This window comes from Pistacia vera, unplaced genomic scaffold (genome assembly GCF_008641045.1).
Source record: "Pistacia vera cultivar Batoury unplaced genomic scaffold, PisVer_v2 Contig754, whole genome shotgun sequence".
Lineage (NCBI taxonomy): Eukaryota > Viridiplantae > Streptophyta > Magnoliopsida > Sapindales > Anacardiaceae > Pistacia > Pistacia vera.
The window spans coordinates 807,623-829,899 of record NW_022196617.1 but is presented as its reverse complement, the minus strand read 5'-3'; the positions used below and the strand labels follow the sequence as shown (position 1 = coordinate 829,899).

General features: G+C 33.2%; 4 protein-coding genes across 4 annotated transcripts in view; 2 read left to right on the top strand and 2 right to left on the bottom strand.

Annotated features, from left to right (window-relative positions):
* LOC116115792 (NADP-specific glutamate dehydrogenase) overlaps positions 1-8,791 on the top strand; it is a 103,247-nt gene extending 94,456 nt beyond the window's left edge. Inside the window, exons 16-18 of the transcript XR_004125717.1 lie at positions 7,910-7,976; positions 8,060-8,140; positions 8,273-8,791. The gene's annotated coding sequence lies outside the window, so the exon portion shown is untranslated. The remainder of the gene's footprint in view (positions 1-7,909; positions 7,977-8,059; positions 8,141-8,272) is intronic.
* On the top strand, positions 392-6,331 carry LOC116115794 (NAD(P)-specific glutamate dehydrogenase-like). The gene is made up of 15 exons (XM_031401926.1): positions 392-722; positions 1,043-1,358; positions 1,451-1,609; positions 1,756-2,042; positions 2,160-2,362; positions 2,456-2,914; positions 3,023-3,109; positions 3,456-3,527; positions 4,061-4,147; positions 4,242-4,301; positions 4,404-4,489; positions 4,703-4,774; positions 4,968-5,030; positions 5,876-5,965; positions 6,064-6,331. The coding sequence occupies exons 8-14, from the start codon at positions 3,465-3,467 to the stop codon at positions 5,898-5,900; spliced, it is 456 nt and encodes a 151-aa protein (XP_031257786.1). The 5' UTR covers positions 392-722; positions 1,043-1,358; positions 1,451-1,609; positions 1,756-2,042; positions 2,160-2,362; positions 2,456-2,914; positions 3,023-3,109; positions 3,456-3,464; the 3' UTR covers positions 5,901-5,965; positions 6,064-6,331.
* A 3,216-nt stretch (positions 8,792-12,007) lies between the features above and the next one.
* LOC116115804 (dof zinc finger protein DOF3.1) lies at positions 12,008-13,516 on the bottom strand. The gene has a single exon (XM_031401942.1). The coding sequence runs from the start codon at positions 13,001-13,003 to the stop codon at positions 12,269-12,271; it is 735 nt and encodes a 244-aa protein (XP_031257802.1). The 5' UTR covers positions 13,004-13,516; the 3' UTR covers positions 12,008-12,268.
* A 6,707-nt stretch (positions 13,517-20,223) lies between these two features.
* LOC116115859 lies at positions 20,224-21,305 on the bottom strand. The gene is made up of 3 exons (XM_031401987.1): positions 21,296-21,305; positions 20,853-21,116; positions 20,224-20,498 (listed from the first exon to the last, which is right to left on the bottom strand). Exons 2-3 carry the CDS (start codon positions 21,110-21,112, stop codon positions 20,309-20,311), a joined length of 450 nt encoding a protein of 149 aa, XP_031257847.1. The 5' UTR covers positions 21,113-21,116; positions 21,296-21,305; the 3' UTR covers positions 20,224-20,308.
* Between the last annotated feature and the right edge of the window lie 972 nt (positions 21,306-22,277).

Genomic DNA, 22,277 nt, shown 5'->3' with positions numbered 1-22,277 from the left:
ATTGGTTATTTAACCAATTGTTAGATCAATTTAATTTATTTATTTTTATGCATGAAAAACTGATTTATAATTTTTTGAAAACATGATATTTTGCATTTATTATAATATTTTTTAAAGACATGCAAAATTATAATAAAAGAAAATTGATAATAGTATTTAGATAACTTAAATAAATGTCTTTAAGAGTAGGATTTATCTGGTTAGGTCAATTTAATTTATTTATTTTTATGCATGAAAAAATGATTTATAATTTATTTTTATGCATGAAAAGTTGATTTACATAACTTAAATAAATACGAAGATGTCTTGTTTAAAAAATATTAAAATTTGGTTGAAATTGTCTTAAAAACAAATATTTCTCATAATATTTCTACTATTGATTAAACCCAACTAAACGTCATTCTTCGTCTTCAATATTCTAATCTTCGCTCTGTTTTTTCGATCGTCTTCAATATTCAAGAATATTTGGTGATGGGTGTTGATAGCGTCATTTTTCCCTTTTTCTGGGTTTGGTTTAGTGGGTTCTGGTGCGGCGAGCCACAGAGAGAGACTTCTGGAACCTGGGTATTTGGAGATGGAGGAGAGAGTTCTAAGCCGTTGAAGGTTATGTTTAGTGGGCCCGCCAAGCATTTGACCGATGCGATTCCGATTGGTAATGGAGGACTTGGAGGCTGGAGCCATGGTGTGGGGTGGTGATGCTTCAGAGACTCTTCAACTTAATGGTAAAGTACAGTTATCTTCGTTTGCGTTGTTGAAGAAAACTTTGGGTTCGTCATGCTTCCTGTTATTATTGTTTTTATTTTCAGTGAAGAAACACACTTTGAGAGTATTAGTAACGTTTGATTTAATTCATTATCACTTTATTGTTATAGAACCAGAATGTGAGAAATTAAAGATTAAATATCTTAATTTAACATAATTTTCTATATTTTTACTCGAGTAGATGGCAAAGAGTCATTTAAACTGCTTCAAATGTTTGGATTGGGGGCTTTATTATTTTTCTAATAATTATGGTAGGAATGCTATCACTTGTTCTTTTTAGGTTGAAATCGCTTTTCACTCTTATGTGTTGGTGACAGAAAGCCTGGGAAGCTGTGGCACTGGGAAGTAATTTCAGCTTTCCCATCTCTCTTGGCAGATAATGAAAGAAGTATTTGACTGATGACCCTGGTGCCTAGGCTGTTTGTTAAACCTTTGTGTTATATATCCATACAAGTCATTGCAGATGGTGGTTGCTAAACTTTCTCAATTAGATCCTGGCATCTTGAGATGATCCTTTCTTGATAGGAGTAACAGGGATCTTTAACTGAAATCAGATCACAGCTCTCTCTACTTTGGCTATTGTTCTGCAATTGGAGGTATTAAACTTGGCTAGCAAACCCTTTATTATGTATTTTGGTTTTGTTCTGTTTGTATTGGCTAAGACTTTCTCATTTTATGAATTTGGCAGGGTCTAGATTAATTTTGGAGACCCCATTGCAATGTTGTTGAAATCACCAGTTCTTGTAAATCTTTGGCAGCTATAAATGCGATAAAAATGGATAGTTTCTAAAGCATCTTAGCCCCAAGTTTCACATATAGTTATGGATGATTTTTAAACCATGTTTAGGTACTTTGTTTAGCAAATTGAGCTCTTTCTTTATCTTCATTTATCGGTTATAGCTGTTTTATGCAACCAATGCTTGTCATTCTAATTTTTTCTTTTTTTTTTTTTAATTTCATATTTCTTTTTGTTACCTTGTGTGAAAATTACAGACTTCTCAACTGCTGCAGCCACAACAAAATGCAGTCCAATGGAGGAATAAAGCCAAAATAATACACATATGCTAGCAACATGGTATCCAAATAAGTCATGAGATATTTGGTTATTTTGCCTCATCTTGTCAAGAGGCTGCTTGTTTATATTGTATGCATACTATTGAGGATGGCCTTCCAGCCTTATGAGCAGCAAAATGACCAGAATCAGGGGAAACAGCTGCATGTTCTCTTATGAAACAGAGTTTTGGTAGAGTTACGGATGCCTTATTTACAGAAGTCGTTTGGTGAGTTTTTTAATATACTTGCAACACGGAATTGAAGTCTTGAGATGTTTAGTATTTCTTCAATTGCATCATCTATCAAGAGGTTGATTGTTTGTATAATTATGCATATTATTGTAGATGATCTTCCATAGATGCACAGAGCAATGACTAGAATCAGGAAAAAGGCGCTTTTTCTTACATGAAGAGGAGTTTGGGCAGAATCACTGATGATTTATATGGAGAAGTAGTGAGTTTTTCATATGAGTTTGATATCTTTTGCTCATGCGATGCGTCATCAACTTGCAACTTTAGATGATTTGGCCATTATTTTGCACCCAAAGGTATCAAACTTTGCTGGCTAGAGCTTGATTATGTTATTATGTGCTGGTTCTTTAAGTTTTCGCTAAGGATTTCTCATTTCCTGAATGTTGCAGGCGCTACAATAAATTCAGATCCTAGTCCAAAGTTGTTGACATCATCAGTTCTGATATTGCTTTTGCTGTGATTTAATTGTTGTATATAACTGTAAAATTGTTCTTCTAAGTTTCATTAATTTGATATTTCCTTTTGTTACTTTGAAGAAACTGCAGACTTCTTAATTACTGTGAAATAGTTAAAATCCAGTTCATTGGAGGGATGATGCCGAAGTAAACAGGGAGGACATGATATTCTTGTTTGCCTAATTGATCATGAATCAGTTGACAGAATAAATTTGCCTCTCAGAAAATCATTCTTGCCTTTTAGGTCATTTATGTGAATCACAGTCATAAGAGTCGGCAATTTAATTGTTCAGGACTATGACAAGAAAAGAGAATGTACGAAGGTGGGAGAAGTGATGAAGCAAAATACTTACTCTTAAGTGATGGACAAATGCCTTGTTCAGAAATTACATGGTATTTAAGTTTCTGGTTGTCTAATTAATCATAAGTCATTAAGTAAATATATTTATAATCTCATTTTGAGATACTAATACCTGGTATTTATGTTGTTTATGTGAATAGAACACGGCACAGTCTAGTAGACATTGGACTCGAGGAGCAAGGATGGAATAGAACAAAGAAGTTAGGAGAAGTGATTAAAGGAAAAAGGTTTGTTATGTTTCAATAACAAGTTCTGTTTTCTTTTGGGCCATTTAGTTAGATATCAAATTCTTTTTTGAAGAAATGATGTTCAGACAAACTATGAAATAAGGTGATTCCCTTGTTTTAATTATTCTTGGTTCATTGGATTTGCATCAAATTGTTTTAAATCTTGTGTTAAAAACCACTTTAAAGCAAAAACTTTCATAATGCTGTCAGTTCTTTTAATTTTCTGTTTTGTTATCTCATGCACACAAGGTATCTTCTAAGTTCTGAAAGCGATTCTTAGCATCAGGCATCAAGGTGTCACAACACTCCAATAGGACCCCTAACTCTCTGTGGTTTTCTTGAGCAGTAGTGATGCATGATACAAGCTCAGTACTCGGCAGAATGTGGTCCTTCTTCCTTTTCATTTTCCCATCATCAGGTAATTTTTCATCTTCACTTCCCTTTCTTTCTTTTTTATCTTTTTGGTTATTTGTGATTTCTTATTATTGTGATTAATGAGGCATATTTGTGATATTCTTGATCAGGGTGACAAGACTAAAAATCATTCTCTCCTTTCTTGACTTCGTTACATGGTTAATAAATGCCATGCTTGAGGAAGCATGTCTTTCGCCTATTGTTCCATACTTTTTCACAGGCCTTCAATGTAGTTGGGGCTTTCACACAAGACATTTGTTCTTTAAACTGTTGACATGCAATAGTGATCAATATAAATATAACTAGTGCAACGAAATCTCTAATTTTCTGAATCAATTCAAGCAGGAGCAGAACAAAACTCAAGTTTGTAGATAAGAGATTGTTTGAACATATGAGAGGGTGTATTTCGTCTTGGAGTTCGGAGTTGTTTCAAAATTTTTGTATAAACACAAAACAGCTTTCATAGTTTATAATATCATTGAAAATTGTTTAGGCGCTTCCACTCCTATACAGTATTATAGTTTCTTCGTTTTACAGACATTAAAGAATGCTTTATCACCATACAAACTTGGAGGGGCAGCAGGTGGAAGTGATTATGATCCTAAAGGAAAAAGTGATAGTGAGGTAAGATCTTTGTTTTATGTTAAGATGGTATTTCTATAAGAACGTTCTAAGAAATTCCGAAAGTTTCTCTGACAGTTCTTGGTGAAACCGGCAGATCATGCGCTTTTGCCAAAGTTTCATGAATGAGATCTATAGATATCTGGGTTCCGACAAGGTAACTTAAGAAGACCTCCTTTTCATTTTTAATCTGTTTTGAAGTCTCTGAGTTGTATGACCCACTTCTCCATGCCTTATTTACTGTTTTGTGTAATTTTAGTATCTTCCATCAGAAGAGCTGGTGTTGGCACCCGCGAGATGGGATTTCTCTTTGGGCAATATAGACGTCTTGCTGGTCATCTTCAGGTAGTTAAAAACACTTGAAAGAGGCTGGTTGACACGTTGAATTTATCTTATATTTTTCTGCTTATATTCCCATTATTCTCTGTTATTTTTCATTATTATTATTTTTGGAGTCATTTCTTTAATTATGAGTGGTTGTTTGCATTTTTTTCTGTCAATGAACACTTTCATAAGATTAAGACTTCACTTTTTGCTTCATATGTATGCTTTATGCAGGGAAGTCTTAAGGGGCCAAGGATATTTTTGTCTGGTTCTAGCCTTTGAACTGAAGTTACTGGCTATGGGCTGGTAATTAATATTTTATTTCAACTCTCTGATTCTATTTTTGTATATCTGGGCGTGTAGGAACTAAAGTAAAGAAATGTGAGAATGCACACATTTGTTTTCTGACTTTGCCATCATGGGCAAATGATTTTTTGATTATTTTTTTTATCCCTTGTTTTAAACATCTGGCAATTTATCAAGGCCAATTTTTTTGTAGGTTTTCTTTGCCCAGCTTATTCTTACAGAATGCAGACATGAATAAGGAGCTCAAGGGACTGAGGTTCCTCACTCAACTTTCAATTATTACATTTTATGCGTACTAGAATTGATAACTCATGACCTTAATGTAGACTTATTTTACTGTATTCAACATAATACAGAAATTTGAATTCATTTTTTACTTGATGGTTTATTGACTTGCATTTAAGGTGTAATGTTTCTAATTCATAGAACCTATACATTGTTTACTGTTACCTTTCTGAGCGTCTCTTGTTCATTGTTTTGGTAACATCTTTCTGTTGCTTGATCGATTAGTATGTACTTAGAATATTACTTATTGCCGAAAGTTGTATTTCAAGTTTGTTGATATTAGTATAGTCTGTATGAATCTCTCATCCAGATGTGTTGTAAGTGGTTTTGGAAAGATTGCAATGCATGTTATAGAAAAGCTTATTGCCTATGATGCTGTCCCCATTATAGTGTCAGGTACTTTTCTGTTCTTGGTCAAGATTGTAGAAGTTAGAATCTTAATATAAGATTAGTATTGATACTAGATTAAACTAAGTTTATAAATTTTCCTTTTCATCTTTCTACTCCAAAATTTCTGATGGCATCCTAAACCTTTATACTGAAAGCATGTTCGCTGCTCCTTTGCAATACATGCTAAGTTTCTTGTTATGATATAAATAAGACTAGACTAGTTAAGCTGAGGGTATTTATTAATAGATGTGCATAAACTACCAAGCTAACAAATAAAACTCTTTTGGCAGATTTTATATAGATAATAATCTTAGGGTGTAAAAGTTTGTCGAGACAGTCTTGATTATCAGTTATATACTGTCGTTTCCAGTGAATAGGCACTAGTATAGTTACTTCTAATGAGTCATTTGCCCTTGTCTTGCACAGAGTCAAAAGGATATTTGGTGGATGAGGATGGATTTGATTACATGAAAATAACATTTTGATGGATATCAAAGCTCAGCAGAGAAGTTTGAGGTGTGTTTTTGTTTTTTCAGTTCATCTTGCATCTTCTATTATCAAATTGTCAATTTTGATACTCTTAGATTGATGTTATCTATGTGTTGCATCTGCAGAGACTACTAAAAGACTTATGCTCAGTCTAAGTACTATGATGGAGCAAAACCTTGGTGTGAAAGGTGTGGTGTTGCATTTCCTTGTGCTTCTCCGGATGAAATAGATCAGTATGATCCCATTAAGTAGGTTAATTCAGATTGCTGCATACTTGTAGAAGGGAGTAATTCACTATATGAGGGGCAATGGCTTTTAGTATCCATTGCTGATTTTGATAGGAAAAAAATGAGTGTTCATATGAACTGATATTATTAGATATTATTATGTGCTGCCTAGGTTCGAATATGCCATCTACCCCAATGGTGGTTAATATTCTGACAAAAGCTAATGTTCTTATTGCTCCTGCCATGGCTGCTGATGCTAGAAGGGTGTGTTCTTTACTTCTACAAGGTGTATGAATCTTTATGTGCCTTTTGAGTATCTATGCTACCATGGAATAATTGTTTATGCTTTTTATTTTGGTTTAAATAGGTATCAAGAGTTTGGTTTAACTATGGTGTTTAACGACATATTACAGTGATGATTGACTCGATAGGTTTTGAAACTTTTTTCTGTATTAACAGCTTGCCCTTTCTGATAATGATCAATGTTCAATTTTGCAGTGATTTGTGACATGATGGGGTTCTTTTGGACATGTTTAGTTGTCATAAATAGAGGCTTTACACCACAGTTTCATTGATTGTCAGGATGCCATGCTTAAGAACACATTTTTGTTTTAGAATGCAGCTAACTATAGATGTGAATGAAAGTAGATACATTCCAAAACCATTAATTAGTAAGGCTAACTATGGATGAATCTATGCAGAATTATTCCAAACTATTAGTAACTGTTCTGAATTATTGTGTATTACATAGCCATATAAGAATAGTCCGCACATCAACCCACTGACTTAATAACTTTATCCAAGTGGGTTGAATATGTTCTTGAACTCTTGTTTCCACATATTTTGAGTTGAAGGTGGGGCATATGAGCCATGGTTGCTTGACTGTGTTACAATTGTCCATTTCAATTTTGGTTTTGATCAAATTTTTTCACTAGTTTTTTCTCATATGTATTTATTTATTAAATTGTTGACCAACATGGCTACAGGTTGTTGCTGGTGAACTCGAATTAAATCATGAATGCAATTTGATGCACTGGTCACCTAAGGACTTAAAATCTAAATTACAAGTACGACTATGTATTTCATTTCAATCCTTATTGACTTATAATTTCAAAAATGCAAATAGATTAAAGCATATGCAGAAAGTACCAAGCTCGTTTCTCAATATTCCAAGCCTTTTAATCACATTAATGAAATATTAGATTTCATTTCTCTGAGTGGAACCCAGAGAATTCACTATAGTGAAAATGACTACAGAACCAACTGCTACTCGATGACCACCCCTTCTGCTAGGCCTCTGGAAGTTGACTTATAGAACTGTTAAAATGACTTAAAATTTCGAAGTTTCGAAGTGGCTCTTGACATAAAGTTGATAAGGAAATAGTGTATATAGTTAAGCTCCTTTAGGATCTTTCATATCGTGATATAGTATAATTTCCAGAATCCCAAATTTGGGTACTTTAGTTTGCTAAATTGTGTCATCTACGGATGTCTTTTTGTTTGTGTAAGAAATTGGAAATTAAATATTTTGCAATTATGTTTTTGTGAATTCTTATAACAATTACGTGTTACAAGAGAAGATATTTGATTTGTCAATTGCATTGGTGTTTGTGATGTGAAAGAGAGAAAATAGTCAGAACAAGTGACCAACTGGTGAAATTTTTGAAGCATGTTCTTTTTGAATGTTCTTTATTTTTATCTGCAATTACTGACCGTTATCAACTTCTTGTTGCCCCTTGTGCAGATTATGTTAGTTAGCTCTTCCATTCTCCCCAAATTCAGTGAGCAAAATCCTCTTACAGCTCATAAAGGTTTGTTTTTGTTGTCTTCTGGCTATTAATATATTCAATTACATTATGTAATACTTTGTTTTCATATCTCATTCTTGATGCAGTAATGAAAGTTAAACACTATATCAAATGTCAAGCTTTGTAGAATTAGTTCTTTTATCTACAAGATCACAGTTGTCGAAAAGGTAATGTCTTCTCGACAATCTTTAGTCTGCAAAATGACTAAGTTTATTTTGGAAAATTATCCATATCATTTTGTGTTGTTATTTTTTTTCAATTACCAGAGTTTTACTTAACATTGTATATCACAATGACAGAGCTTGCACAGGATGTTCTCCGTTATTCCAATGTTATCATCAAAAATTTTGATGAGCCCTGAAGACAATGGAGAGAATATAAATTTTGAAACATAAATTAAGGCATCGCGCTATGAATTTTGTTCAAAAGGGAGCATATATAATCATCAGGATGTTGCATAAATTGTGTCATGAAACCAATAGGTGGTTGAATTTTGGTCAAATTTGGCAACTCTTTATTAAGGGCAGAATGTTGTTTTTCCTTTGTAAACTTACTGAAGCCTTGAGATTATCTTGTTTCATACACAAGAAGGGGCGAGTTAGAAACATAACATAGATCGTGCAGAGAAACATATGGATTTTTTGCTCTTATATTAGAACAGTTTCTCTAGGATTGACTCTGGTTTGAGGTAGAGTTTGCTTTCAATCCTAAACTTATTGGAAGGCGTGTGAGAGTGTTCTGTAATTCTTGTACCATCTCATATAGTGAACCCAACATCATCACCCGTGGATGTAGGCATATTGGCCGAACCACGTAAATCGTTGTGCCTTTTGTGTTTTTGCCTTGACTTTTTTTTTTTTCTGGTTCTAACTTGCTGTTTGATTGTGTCCTTGATTTGGACATTGTTACTTGGTTATTTCAGTTTTCTAAAAAATTAAACTATGATTTAAGTTCATAAATATTCATTCAAGGTATAATTATTAACCATAATCCACAAGCAATCAAACAGCAATAGCCCATTAACAATATTGGGCCAATAAGGTTAACACATCCACGATTATTGGTATTTTTCTTGAAATTTTCATAACTTGATTAAGAAACCAAATGAAAAAGCCTAGCACAGAGCAACATAATCATGGTCAATGCAGCAATGCCTAAATTACAATAGACATTAATAATTATCGCCATTGATGTAGAAAGCATTAATTGTAGCCAAGGAATTAAAGCAAAGTCATGGCTTCCTTCTCTTCAAACTTGGTGGCCAGACACAACTCATTTGAAACCTAAAGTCAATGACCTAGATAGCTTTTGTCCTTCAATTGCAATGTATACTCACTACTTCACTTTGAACTTACCAATTATTGACCAATACTACTCCGGACCACAAGACAAGTAACATATTTTTCTTCTCCATAGAGAATAGTAGCATTACATTGATTTCTATTGATATTATATTTAAAAATATATTTTCTCCATACTTTTCCATGTAACACCTCATATTCATAGTGTAATGTTAGGATCTGATTATAAGTTATAGGTACATTTCGAACCCAAATATGGTTACTATCTCTGTTTTAAAAATTGGATCGGCCGGTCAAACCGAGACCCGGCAGCTTCTTCAGTCCGATTCAGGTCTTAGGGGAGTTTTTGTAATATTTTAAAATTATAAGGGTTAATTGTAATTTTATAGGGGTGTTTTGGATATATGTCAAAAGTTTATGGATTATTTGGTAAATTTTGGGGCATTTTTTAAATAAATAAAAATTTTAGAGACTAATTTAAACTTTTTTAGGGGAATTTTTGTAATATATTAAAATTGTCGCTGACGTCATCGGTCCAACTAGTCAGTCCAACCGGTTGACCCGTGACCCGAGCATCAAAACGAGTTACCCTCTAATCCGGGTTTTAAAACAGTGGTTACTATAATTAAAAAGGAAGGAGCAAAAAGAAGATGACTAAAAAACAATTAAATGATTCTTCCTTGGGTAGCTCAGATGATTAGGGCGATTTGGGGACAGTGTGGATAGGTGTACGATCTCAGATTTGATTCCTCATTTGAACATCCGCAATTTAAATGGATAACCATAACGGTGGGTTGTTGCGCTAGTCTCTTTGGAGAATTAACTAAAGTGCATATAAGCTAGCCCTTAACATTTCAAACCCAAACATGGCTACTATAATTAAAAAAGAAGAAACAGAGAGAGGAGTGCTAAAGAACAATTAAGTGGGGGGGTAAAATAGTGGACTCTTCATGAGAATTCTTTTGGAGAAATTGGTCTTCTCAATGGAGAGTCACATCACTCATAGTTGGCCAAGTTTCTCCAAATGTCGAAGTAATTAAGCAGCAACCCCCACAAATGGTTGGCTGTAGATAGAAATGTTAACACAAAGAGAGAGAAAGTGGTCCAATAAACCACATCATTGAGCACGGCCCATGAGAAATAATAAAGAGGAGGACAAAGCCCTTTGATAATTCAACTCATTTACTTACATATCATTTCATCAATTCAAACCAAATAGATTGATTTTAGTATTCTTTACCAAATTAAGGTTTCAACTTTTAGTAGAAGACTACTAAACAAATAGAGTCCTAGAGCCTTAAAGTTATATATGTGCCGACTGTCTATTTATCGCTTGACCTATCAATACAACTAGATTATTTTCATTTTTAAATATATATTTTCTTTGATAATATCATTCTATAAGTGTATAAATTCGAGATACGATTGCTTCGAAAAACCCATTTTATAGTTAGAAAATCGAATTTGAAAAACATACTTTTTTTCTTTTTCTAAAAAATTTTGATCGGTAAAAAACGACTCATAAACATTTTATATATATGTATTTTGAAGAACTAAACAAGTTACAATGATCATATAAAAGTCAACTTAGAGAAATAGGAGATTGGCTAAAAAAGATTTGGTGTTCAATCCAAATTACCAACTTCATAACAATGAAAATGATGGATAATGATCTAGTCAATTAGGTTTCTTTAATAGTATAAGACTATTCAAACCATTTAAATCTTAGGAAAGCATATGGTCAAAAAGAAGATTAAAAACATATTGAATAGATTGACAAGTTGTAAATAAGAAAACATAAAAGAATTAGAAACAAAATCCAAGTGGTAGGGAAAGTTTAATGAAATTTGTCTAGTGCTTCCAAGACAAAATTGGAACAAAATAACTTGAACTATGGACTTTGGATTTCCCATATCTTTCTCCCATTCCATCAACTTATCCTTTACTCTACATTCATGCATCCCATACTTATTAAACAAATCAATAATTTCACTTAGGTTAATTTCCTACCTAATGGAGGGTAAATATCTTCGACACTCCCCAAATTTTGGGTTAATATCATCGACATACCCTAAGGTTTGGAAAAACGGTTTAATCACATCCTTGCATTTTGCTATCAACGGAAAAAGATTGTATTCCAAGTCAACTTCTGAAAGACAAGAAATAATCTTAGGAGTCAAAAATACTCAACGGTTGACAAATATATATCTTAATGTATATGAGAGATGTCACTGATTTTATAAAATTATAGATATGTCATCGATAGCTACTCAAAACTAAGAGAAACTGCGTTAACGTTAATTTGCAAACTATATAGTGTATAACACTCCCCAATTTTTTTTTTTTGTTACTACCGTCGACGTTTTTTTGAGTCAACTTCCGAAAGACGAGAAAGTTAGAATATTTCAATGCTTGACAAACATATTTTATCGCATGAATGAGATGTCGTAAAGTTTTTTAAAATTATGGATATGTCAATGATATTTACTCGAAAGCAAAAGGGGCTACATGATATTGTCTCTCTTATATTGTATATAATTTTCATCCGTATCCCATCTAAGACGAGAGCAAAGATTCCTAGAGAATACAACAAAACCAAAGCCTTACCATAAATTAGTTATGTAAATTACATATAATAATAATATACAAAAATGTACCTAGTGATATTGATGGTCATTAAATTACAATATATGATAAAGTCTAATACTCAATAATTAAATGAGAAAAATAAAATTAAAAAAATTACCCATTTTTCTTCTTTCATTTAGAGAAAACTCATACAAACCAACATAAAACACCTCACCCAAAAAAAAAAAAAAAAAAAAAAAAGGTGAAATTACCTATACATATATATATGTCATGTAATTTTCTAGTATGGCAAATAGCATCATGAAAATGCTCCTAATTACCATAATTAACCACCATACTTAACATCATTAAACCCAGAATTATATAAAATAAAATAAAAATAAAAAATAAAGCTCTCTCTCTCTTTTATTGAAAATTAGAACCTGGGGTGTAAATAGCAAGATCAGGCCACCCATTACCACCACTACTCCAACAACTTGAATCACCACCCCCACCCCCGCCACCGCCACCTCCACTAGTTTGCATATAACTCTCACCACCACCAACATTATTGCCCTGAAGATCCAACCCGGATGTCCGAACCGAACTTCCACCCGAATTAAAACTCTCCCCAAAACCACCCATTGGCACCATTTTTAAACCCGACCCATTTGGATTCAACCCATCCAGGACACTTCCCAGCCCACCAGTGGACGCCAGGAGTGAGCTGAAGCTCCCTGAAATGTCCAGCATCTTATGATCCTGATCCACGGGCAATCCGTATATCCTCCCCGGGTCACCGTCCGAGCCGCCACTCCCGCCCGCTTCCTGCGAAGAAGTGGCTGCCAACAATGACTGCGGGTGTGAATGCGATGGCTCTTGAAATTTCCGGGTCGGGTTGACCCGGGAGGGATCGGGGTCAGGCTTCTGGCGTTTCTTGGTGGTGTTCTTGCGCGTGCCACCGCCGACGGGGATGTTTCTGAGGGCGCCACCTTTGGTCCAATAACGACGGCAATTCTTGCAGAAGTGGCGCGGCTGAGAGAGATTGTAGTTGTTGTAGTAACAAAACTTGGTGTTGGTGGAGTCACAGCGCGGACATTTGAGCTGCTCAAGCTCTGGAAAATGCGGCTTCATTGCCTGGAACGCTGTTGGATCTTGCATTTTTCTGTTTTCCGACACCAAAAAAGACTGAATTTTGATTGATCGTTTATGAATTTCTGAAGATTTGGCGAAGTGGGTTTGGCTCAGAAAATGAAATTGAGAGTGATAAAGTGAAGATCTGAACTGGGATTAGTGAGGTTTCGAAGTGGCAAAAAGGCCAAAACAGGAACTAAAAAGAGGACAAAAATTCAGAATATCTTTTACACACAAACATAAGTTTCCCTGAAAGCTTTAAAAAATGTTTCCAATTCCATGCTTCCTTGAAACTCAACCAAAACCCACCTCAAGAAAGCCGAAATTTTAACACAAATTCTCACTGAAACTCGACTTTCCAGGAAGGACTCAACTTTCTTCTGTTTGAACGGTGGGAAAACTTAGCAGAGAAGATGATCTAATCCGTGTGAGTTAAACGCGTGAGAGTGACCACTAGAGTTGAAATAAAGAGAAAACACACTGCTGATTCTGTGTCGATTGGGATTGGGATTAGGAGTGAGTGAGTGAGTGTGAGTCGGCTGGGCTTTGTTTGTTTTGAAGACAAAAACCAGGGGAAGGAGGCAGAAGGGAGCCCCACCAGAGAGGTTTCCACTAATCCTGTAATTAATTAGAAAGTAATTCACTTTAGATTAAATAAATAGTAAATAAATAATGATTCTGATTCTTCATTCTTTTGTAAGCATGGCCAGACGTCAAAAAAGATTGAATAATTTACAGTTAGAAGAGAGAACAAATGTCAACTTCCATTATGCAATGTCTTTCTTATTTTATTAGTCGGTATGATTAACTCTTAAAGTATTATTTTATCATCTTCTTCCATATCTATTCTTAAAGTGTCTTTAGTGGCGGCATTTTTTTCTTTTTTTCTATATATTTTTGGCTCATTAAAATTGTAAAGGCCAAATTTATTATTAATAATGTTATCTATAACACATCAATTGAGATTTTGGACAAAAGGGTATTTCCAAATAAGGGTTTTATGTTAAATGTATTTGTAAAAAGCATTTGATTTTGATGCTGTAAGGTGAAAAAAAGTCAAACACAAGAATTAAATATTAGTTAAGTCGTAATCTTTCTAGAGTATTAGTGAATAATAGCCGTTAATAACCCACCTTAATAAAGAAATATTAGGCTCCGTTTGTTACGCTATTAGGGATACTATTATTAATATTCTTAATGAAGTTAAACAGTAAAATGTCATTATTATCAAAATATTATTCTATATTTTTTAATTTCTTTTAGACCCTTTTAAATTTGTTAATTTAATTAAATACCTCTAAATATGTTTTTTAGAAATTGTAAAAACACTCTGGCCACCCTCTAGGGGTGGTGGCCGGTGTCTATATTTAATGGACGGATTAGAAGTATTTTTGTTAACTTTTAATATTTTATATAAGGGTGTTTAGTAAATAAATAAACATAAGGGGTATTTTTATTAATTTTCAAATCTTACATCGTAATATTTTCTTAATTTAACTTTTTTTTTTTCAAAATATTACTCTAAAACTATCAGAATGATGAATCAAACGGAGCCTAACACGGAAGTAATTAAATATACGGTAAGATGTCACTAACCCCTTGCGAGTGGAATTAAAATTTAAAGTCTAACACGGGAGTAATTACGAACAACTCCTTTAATACCCTTTTTAGAAAATTATAATATTACTTTCAAAAATAATATTTATATATATTATTTAATAAATTTAATAATTATTTTAATTTTAATTTGTTGATATAATGATTATCATTAAGCCACAATAGCTAAAGAAGCCGAGCCAAATGGGCCAAGCCTGTGAGCCCACAAAAGCTAGCGTGCAAATAAAGCAAGATAGCCCAGAGAGGGCATCATTCGTATTCCATCAAAAAATCAAAGCCGTCCATGTATCACGGCTCAAACCTCGGCCGTCCAAGTGTTTGAAGGATTTTAGGAATTTTAGCGTTAAGCTGCCGTCACCCAGTAGCCAATGTCACCGGCAACACGTGGCAGAACCCCATGAGTATCATAAGCACTACTTAGAGCTGGTAAAGTGACAGGAAAAATAGGGCGGACTCAGTATGAAAGCTATGGATCATTACTGACGTGGCCCCCACTAATCTGTCATTTATTGGTCGGTCGTGTTGGTTTTTGTATTTATCCATATTTTTTGTGATTTTATTTATTTATCACATTTAATTTGGAAACTTCAAGGAAAATTTTGGTTGCTTTTATAATAAAATATTAAAAAGTTCATAAATTTTATTTTAAAGGGAAACCGTAAAAGATAATAATAATAATTAAAAAAAATTGAACACCAATTATTTTATGATTAGGTGCATAATCAACAATAAATTAGATTATCTCATTAAACTTATAAATTAATTTAATGCGAAAATGTATAACACAATCGAACGGTCCAAACATAATATCAATGTAATTAAATTTGTATCGAATAATTTATATTTTACTGGTAATATAGGATTAAGAGAAAATGAGGAATGTCACATTTCAATATAGATAATATTAATTCTAATGTAGATAATAGTTATTCAAATCAATAAATGTGACATGACACAATGAACCACCAGTGATAACAAATAAATGCTGAAAAAAAAAAATCAACAAAGATAATGTTTTCCTGGTTGTGATTATAGTAATGGAACGTTGTGTTAATTATAAATTAAAATTTAGTTAAGATATGCAGAAATTAGCCTAAATATCCTGTTTGAAAAAAAAAAAAAAATTTGTTCTATGTTGACATTAGGTTATGCTTGATCTTTATTATAGAAACAATTTTATGCATGAATCCATCTATCATTTGAAATTTAATTAACAATTAAGTTAAATAATTAATAGTTTTGGATTAAATTAGAATTCAAAATCATTATGCATTGTAAATATTTTTTATTCTTAAATAATAAAAAGATAGTAAGTTCGATAATATATATAATTAATCATATAAGCTTTTACTAATTCATAGATGCTTAAAACTTAAACCAATTTGAGTTGAGCTACACAATATTTGAAATCAATAATAATATTATAAATACAAAGTCTTGCATACAAAATAATCGTAATAATACTTTGTAATATTGTGTCATTCACCGTCATATAATGTGCATTTATTATTTTGATTTTTTACATTAATGCATTCATAGACTCTTTATAAATATAGTATTATTCTATTAGAAATATGAAGTGGATATATAGGGATAGGGGTGTTCAAAAAAATCGATTGGAACTGAAACCAGCGGATACCCGGGGTTTGGTTCCAGTTCTAAGTTTTTGGAATCGCTACTGTGCGGTTCTGGTTCTGGTTCCTATAGTTAGGAACCGAAACTGAAACCGGGAATCGAGACTAATATAAAACATAATTAAAGAGTTGGGGGGTTAATAAAAACTTTTGTAAAAAAAGTAACGTAAATACATTTATATTTATATTTCATAACATTTAAAGTAAGTTGGTTTGACTTTTGAGAATCTACCTTTATAAAGTAATTGAGTTTGTAATTTTGAATTTATAATTTGTAATTTTATTTTTGTTAACAAATGCAAGGTGGAGGGGAGGTTATTTGTAATTTTTTAAGGGTTTTTTTTTTTTTTTTTTGCCTTTTAAAAACTTTTGGGGGATAATTGTAATTTGATAGGGTACCTAGAACCGGAACCGAAACCATTGTTACAGGTTCCGGTTCTAGGTATCTAGGAACCGAAACCGTCGGTTCTAGTTCCCTTTCTCGTTTTTTCAAAAAATACAGGATGTCCAGAACCGAACACTCATATATATATATATATATATATAAACAAAACAAAACAAATAAAAAGAAAAGAGGTATATTATGACGTAAGATCTGATCATTTATTTGTTGGTTTGGTATTTGTGGGAATTCAGAGAGCTAAGATTTTATGATTGATAATCCTTGCTTTCTAGCTTGTCACTTATATTTAATGAAGATCTTACGGAAGGATACTCATTTAATTCCAATTAAAAAGACTTAGAATTTAGTCAAAATATTACTGTAGAACTAGCTACTCACATCCAATATTATATGACATATTATCTTATGGATTCAGTAACAGTATCGACTATCAAATAAGTTTACTCTTCAGTTCAGTGAATAAATTTGTTAATTAAGACGTTATTAAATATAACAACTTTATTTTCAAGGAGTGCTATACTATTATTTAAAAAAAAAAAAAAACTTTGATATCGTATCTGTGGTAACACGGGTGAATAAAATTGAAAAGTTGATATAAGTGTATAATAATGTGTCATTATATAGGGTAATCACAAATACCGAAAGATATTTTTCTTTTTAAAAAAAAAAAATATATGAATTATAAGATGATCCATGGAAAAATTAAACTTATAATTAAAATGGCAAGAGATTTGTGGTTCAATGAGTGCACATAAAAATACAGAGTGACACACATGGTAAACAAAGGAAAAAGAGGCATTGATTGAGGGAGCACGAGAGGGAAATGATGGGGATCAAGTGGGTCAATAATGAGAGTGGATGATGATGAAGAGAGGGGAGAGGGCCATTGATTGATGTTGTGGTGGGTCATGGTAGAGGAAATCGGTGGTGGTGGAAGTGGTGGTGGTGATGGTGCGGTGACTGAGGCCGGCCCAGGTGGCTCCAAAATGTCTAGTCTTTGTCGTGGATGCGTGCAACACGCCTTAGTTGGCGTGCTTCTCTTCCTGCTGTGTTTTTTTGCTTTGCATGCATGCCCTTGTTTCTCTCCGGATTCACCGCTGCTTTTACTAATATTATTATTGTTCTTCACTGTGTTTTCAACTTTCTAACAGTCGTGCTCATGCATGGTGATGGTGGTGGTGCCCTTTTTTTTAAAATTTATTTTTAACCTAAACTGTGGTTGAGTACTAGGATTGGAACACAAACAGTTTGGATGAATAATTTTAGTATGTGTGGTTCGATTGTGTGGGGTAGAGAGACTTCAAACTTCAAAGTAAGAATGTAATTTATATGAAAATTCTCAGATATACAGGTTCTATATTATGGTCTTACTTAAGATTAAGAACACATTACAATTTCTATATAATGTGTTTATTTTTTTTTTTTTTTTGGGTAATAGTCACCCCTTAAGGTGTCCGTCCTGGAAAAAGGTAACGCAGTAATCCACCGCTATAGTCTCTTGTATACTCATATGAGGGATCGAACCTGACAGTGTGCGTCTATCCATATTATCCCAATTCACTTTAACCATCTAGACTACCTATGGATGAGTATGGGGATATCATGCAATTTATAAAAATCACTTTCTCATCCTATTTGCAATTCGTTTGAAGTTATTTTTAACCGATGAATATGTATGAATCTAGAATTGTTTGTTACTCACTATAAATTAAAATGATATTATGATCTGGCATGTAGTTTACTCTTTTATAAAGTTTGAATTTCAAATTTTAAATTACCTCTAGGTAGTTTGATTGTTTGCTTGAGACTCTTGGTGTATTATTTAAGAGATATTGAGTTCGAATCTTCACGACTATAATAAGGGATAGCCACTGAAGGATTATCTGGCCGTTAACTTCAGGGCTCCATGAATAGTTGAGATGTGCGCAAGCTGGCTTGGTCACTCCCGGATGCCAAAAAAAAAAAAAAAAAGAATTTCAAATTTCCTTTAAGCACCTTCATGGCTAAATGTTTATCGTGTGTTTGGTAGAGTATTTAGAATAGTATTTTGAAAAAGTTGAGTTTGGTTGATATTACGAGAATATAATTTGATATGAATCAGAAAATGTGTTTGTTAAATTTTGGAAATTATTTTATGAAATATTTAGATTATTTTTTAATCTCCTACATTTTTAATTTAGTTAACACCATCTACAATAAAAGTTTTAAAATTAACAAAAACACTCTCACCCACTCAGTAAATACCGGAAGCTGACCACCACCACTAGATGGTGCCAAAAACGCCGAAATAGACATACCAACTGGATTTGGCTGATAGTGCGTCGATATGGCATTTTCCTACCAGATCCATCATGGACTTGACAGAAAATGGCCAGATCTACGCGAAAGATTTGGCGTTAATAGTCAAATTTGGTCGTTGACGATGGCCATATCTTGGCCATCGTTGGCAGCCGAGATTATGCTGTCGTTGACGACCAGATCTGGCCGTTAACGACCAAATCTTTGGCTATAGATCTGACTTTTTTCGATTATATCCATGGTAATCTAGTTAGAAAAAGTCATATCGGCGCACACCGACCACACTAACAAACCGTTGCCTTTCTTATAGTTCGCTGCAAAAATATGTGGGTGGATGGGAGTGATTTATCATTTATACACTTTATTCTTGGGTGTTTAATTAAATTAATAAATTTAGAGGTTGAAAAAATCTAAATATTTCTATCTGAATAGAATAGGATTAGTTTAAGAATATTAAACAATTATATATTTTGGATAGGAATGAGAATAGTTGTGTTGTTTTCCTATTTTCAATCCTATTTATGTAGCAAAAGTCATTGCTCAAATTTCAAACGATAGAGAAAAAATTACTATGTTGTCAGAATGCCGACAGATTTATACACAATTTTTGTGACAATATGGAAGTCAAAGAAACTAGAAGATGGATGGAAATTTTAATGGGACTCTGAGACGTTTATTTTTAGCTATTCAATGTGCAAACGTGTTTTGGTTACGTTAAATAGCGTAAAAAAATATTTACGCTTGATTCTCCATATTATTCACGAAAATTGTGTATAAATCATGTCGACATTCTGATAAATATTAATTTTTTCCCTATCGTTTGAAATTTGAAGCAATGACTTTTGCTACATAAATGCCTGCGCAGATTCTTTCAGTTTACTAAATGAACCCAGTTTTCTAATTTCAGGACCCATTTGCAGAAGGATCGATTCCATGGAGAATTGCTTTTATTCTCCATTTCTGGTTTCACATGGCATTGATTTGATCATTCAAGAACTATTTAGCTTAACACGTATTTTCTTCCTTCTTTTTTTTCAAATTCTCAGGTTTTTCAACGGCTCATAATTCTCATGCCGGTTTGATTCTTTGAAATGCTTGTTTACGAAGTCAATGCTTTCACATTTTGAGTTGATGGATCAGAAAAAATACTTCAGATTTTTACATCTAGAAGCGTTTCCGGAAATGCCTGGAATATTATTTATCGAATTTGACTGTTGAATGTTCTCTGGAATCTATTCTCCAGAAAATAGTTGAACAAAGAGTATCCAAAATGTGTCAATTTATTTGCGGAGCAAATTAAAATTAAACAAAAGGGACAAAACTGACTACTATTATTGGAATAGCAGTACTAAAATTCTGAAAATCCTGAAGGAATTTCAATCAAACATAGTAGCCTGTGAAGGTGAAGCCTCTTCCAATAATCTCACCTCCACAAAACCAAGCAAAACACTCAACGCCAAACAAAGCAGCCAGGCCAGCATTTTCTAGATTCAACTCCAGCTGCCTGTTCTTGATTAACAGCTTCACCCCATCAAGTTCCCTCCAGAACGCCTCGCGACGATGAGGGATACTGCAGAATTGCAAGTATCAAATTCGACAATTAACTAATTAACATAATGCATACACAAAACATAGATTTATCTGAATATTCTATTTGTCAAAATCCAAATCCTAATGAAATAGTCACTTTAAGGGTCCTATGAAACGAGGCATGGAACAGAGCTACTATGAACACGTTCAGGGAGTTACAAAGAAAACTTCGAGTTTATATTGGTTATGGGTTGAGAATTTGATTCATTCCGAATTACAGAATTCAGAATTAATTTTGATACAACTCATCTACATGTAAACAAGAAAATTGCAGATCAAACCAGTCTAATGAAATATATTATTATAATGAAATCGAATGAGCTTCAGGAATTACCTGGCGAGGCGAGTGTAGAACAATTGTTTGGCGAGTAATTTGCAGTTCTCAGCGCTTGGTGGATGCTGGACATGGTGCTTGTTCTGCTCCATTAAATTCTTGACATAAGAACTCCCACTCTTAACAACAAATTGTGAGACCTGAACAGCCTTTTCTTGTAACTGAGGCAACTTTGACGCCATTAATCCACTCCCACTCTTAACAACAAATTGTGAAACCTGAACTGCCTTTTCTTGTAACTGAGGCAACTTTGACGCCATTAATCTACTCCTTAAAACAAGATCAATACACAAATGTCAGTCTTTAAACCCTCATAAACAATTAAAAAAAAGAAAAAATAAAAACTCATAAAATTCAGACTTTTGATTCTTCAAAGAAGATATATAATTAAACAGGAGGATTACATAATTAAAGGGTATTAGCATTTAATTGAGAATAATTACCTTTGATTAATTTTTCTCTAGAATTTTTAAGAATGAGAAAGTTTTGGCGATAAAAGAAAAAGGTTTTCTGATCTCTATCCCTTCTGTTATGGGTGAGTTTCTTTGTAACAGCTTACCAAGAAATGTGTATTGACTTAATTTTCAAATAATATTAAAAGGGTATTACTACTATCTTATCATTCTACCAATAATACAGAAAAAATGATACAATGAAATAATTATTTAGTGAAAACTTTGGATTAAGATTGAAAAATTTAGAAATAATTTGTTTGATGGGCATCATCAGCCCTTTAAGATACATAGAGTTAATGCATTAAAAGGCTGATACTTCATAATCATTTGAGTCCACAGTTCTTAATTTTAACAAAAAGTAAAACAAAAATCTTAATTGGAATCATTATTTATGTTATGAGTAAAATGTTTATAGACATTAATTATGAAGTATACAAACTGATATTAAATATTTATAAAAATTTAATGTAAATATCAAATATCTATAAGAGTGATTCATGTCATCAAAGTCTTGTGGCTGAATCCTACATGAAATATTTCAGTTGATGGATGATTAGTTAGCGAGAGATTTTAAAACAAATCCCTGTTGAGATGAATTTCATTTTCTCCCGTTGAGGAATGTTCAATTTTCTCGGAACTTGATTGATGAATGATTAAATACTCAGAGATTCTGTTAGGATCCCACGTTAGGATCTCACACCTACCTAGTGTGATACTTAAACCTAGGGGCTCTTCCACCTATCAGGCCTGTCTTTTGAGGTTGGCTCTCCCTTCGCTTTGAGATCTAATATTGGTGCTTTTTGTTGAGAGTTGGGCTACGGAAAGGACTACCTATAGGCTAGATTAAGGTGCAATATGCATTGAATGACTAATAGGTGAGTGAAGCCGCCCAAAGGGAGAAATGGCTACCGTCAGGTCAGTGCCGATAGAGTGAAAGTCGCCGTAAACAGCGGCTCTTAAAAGAAGGTGC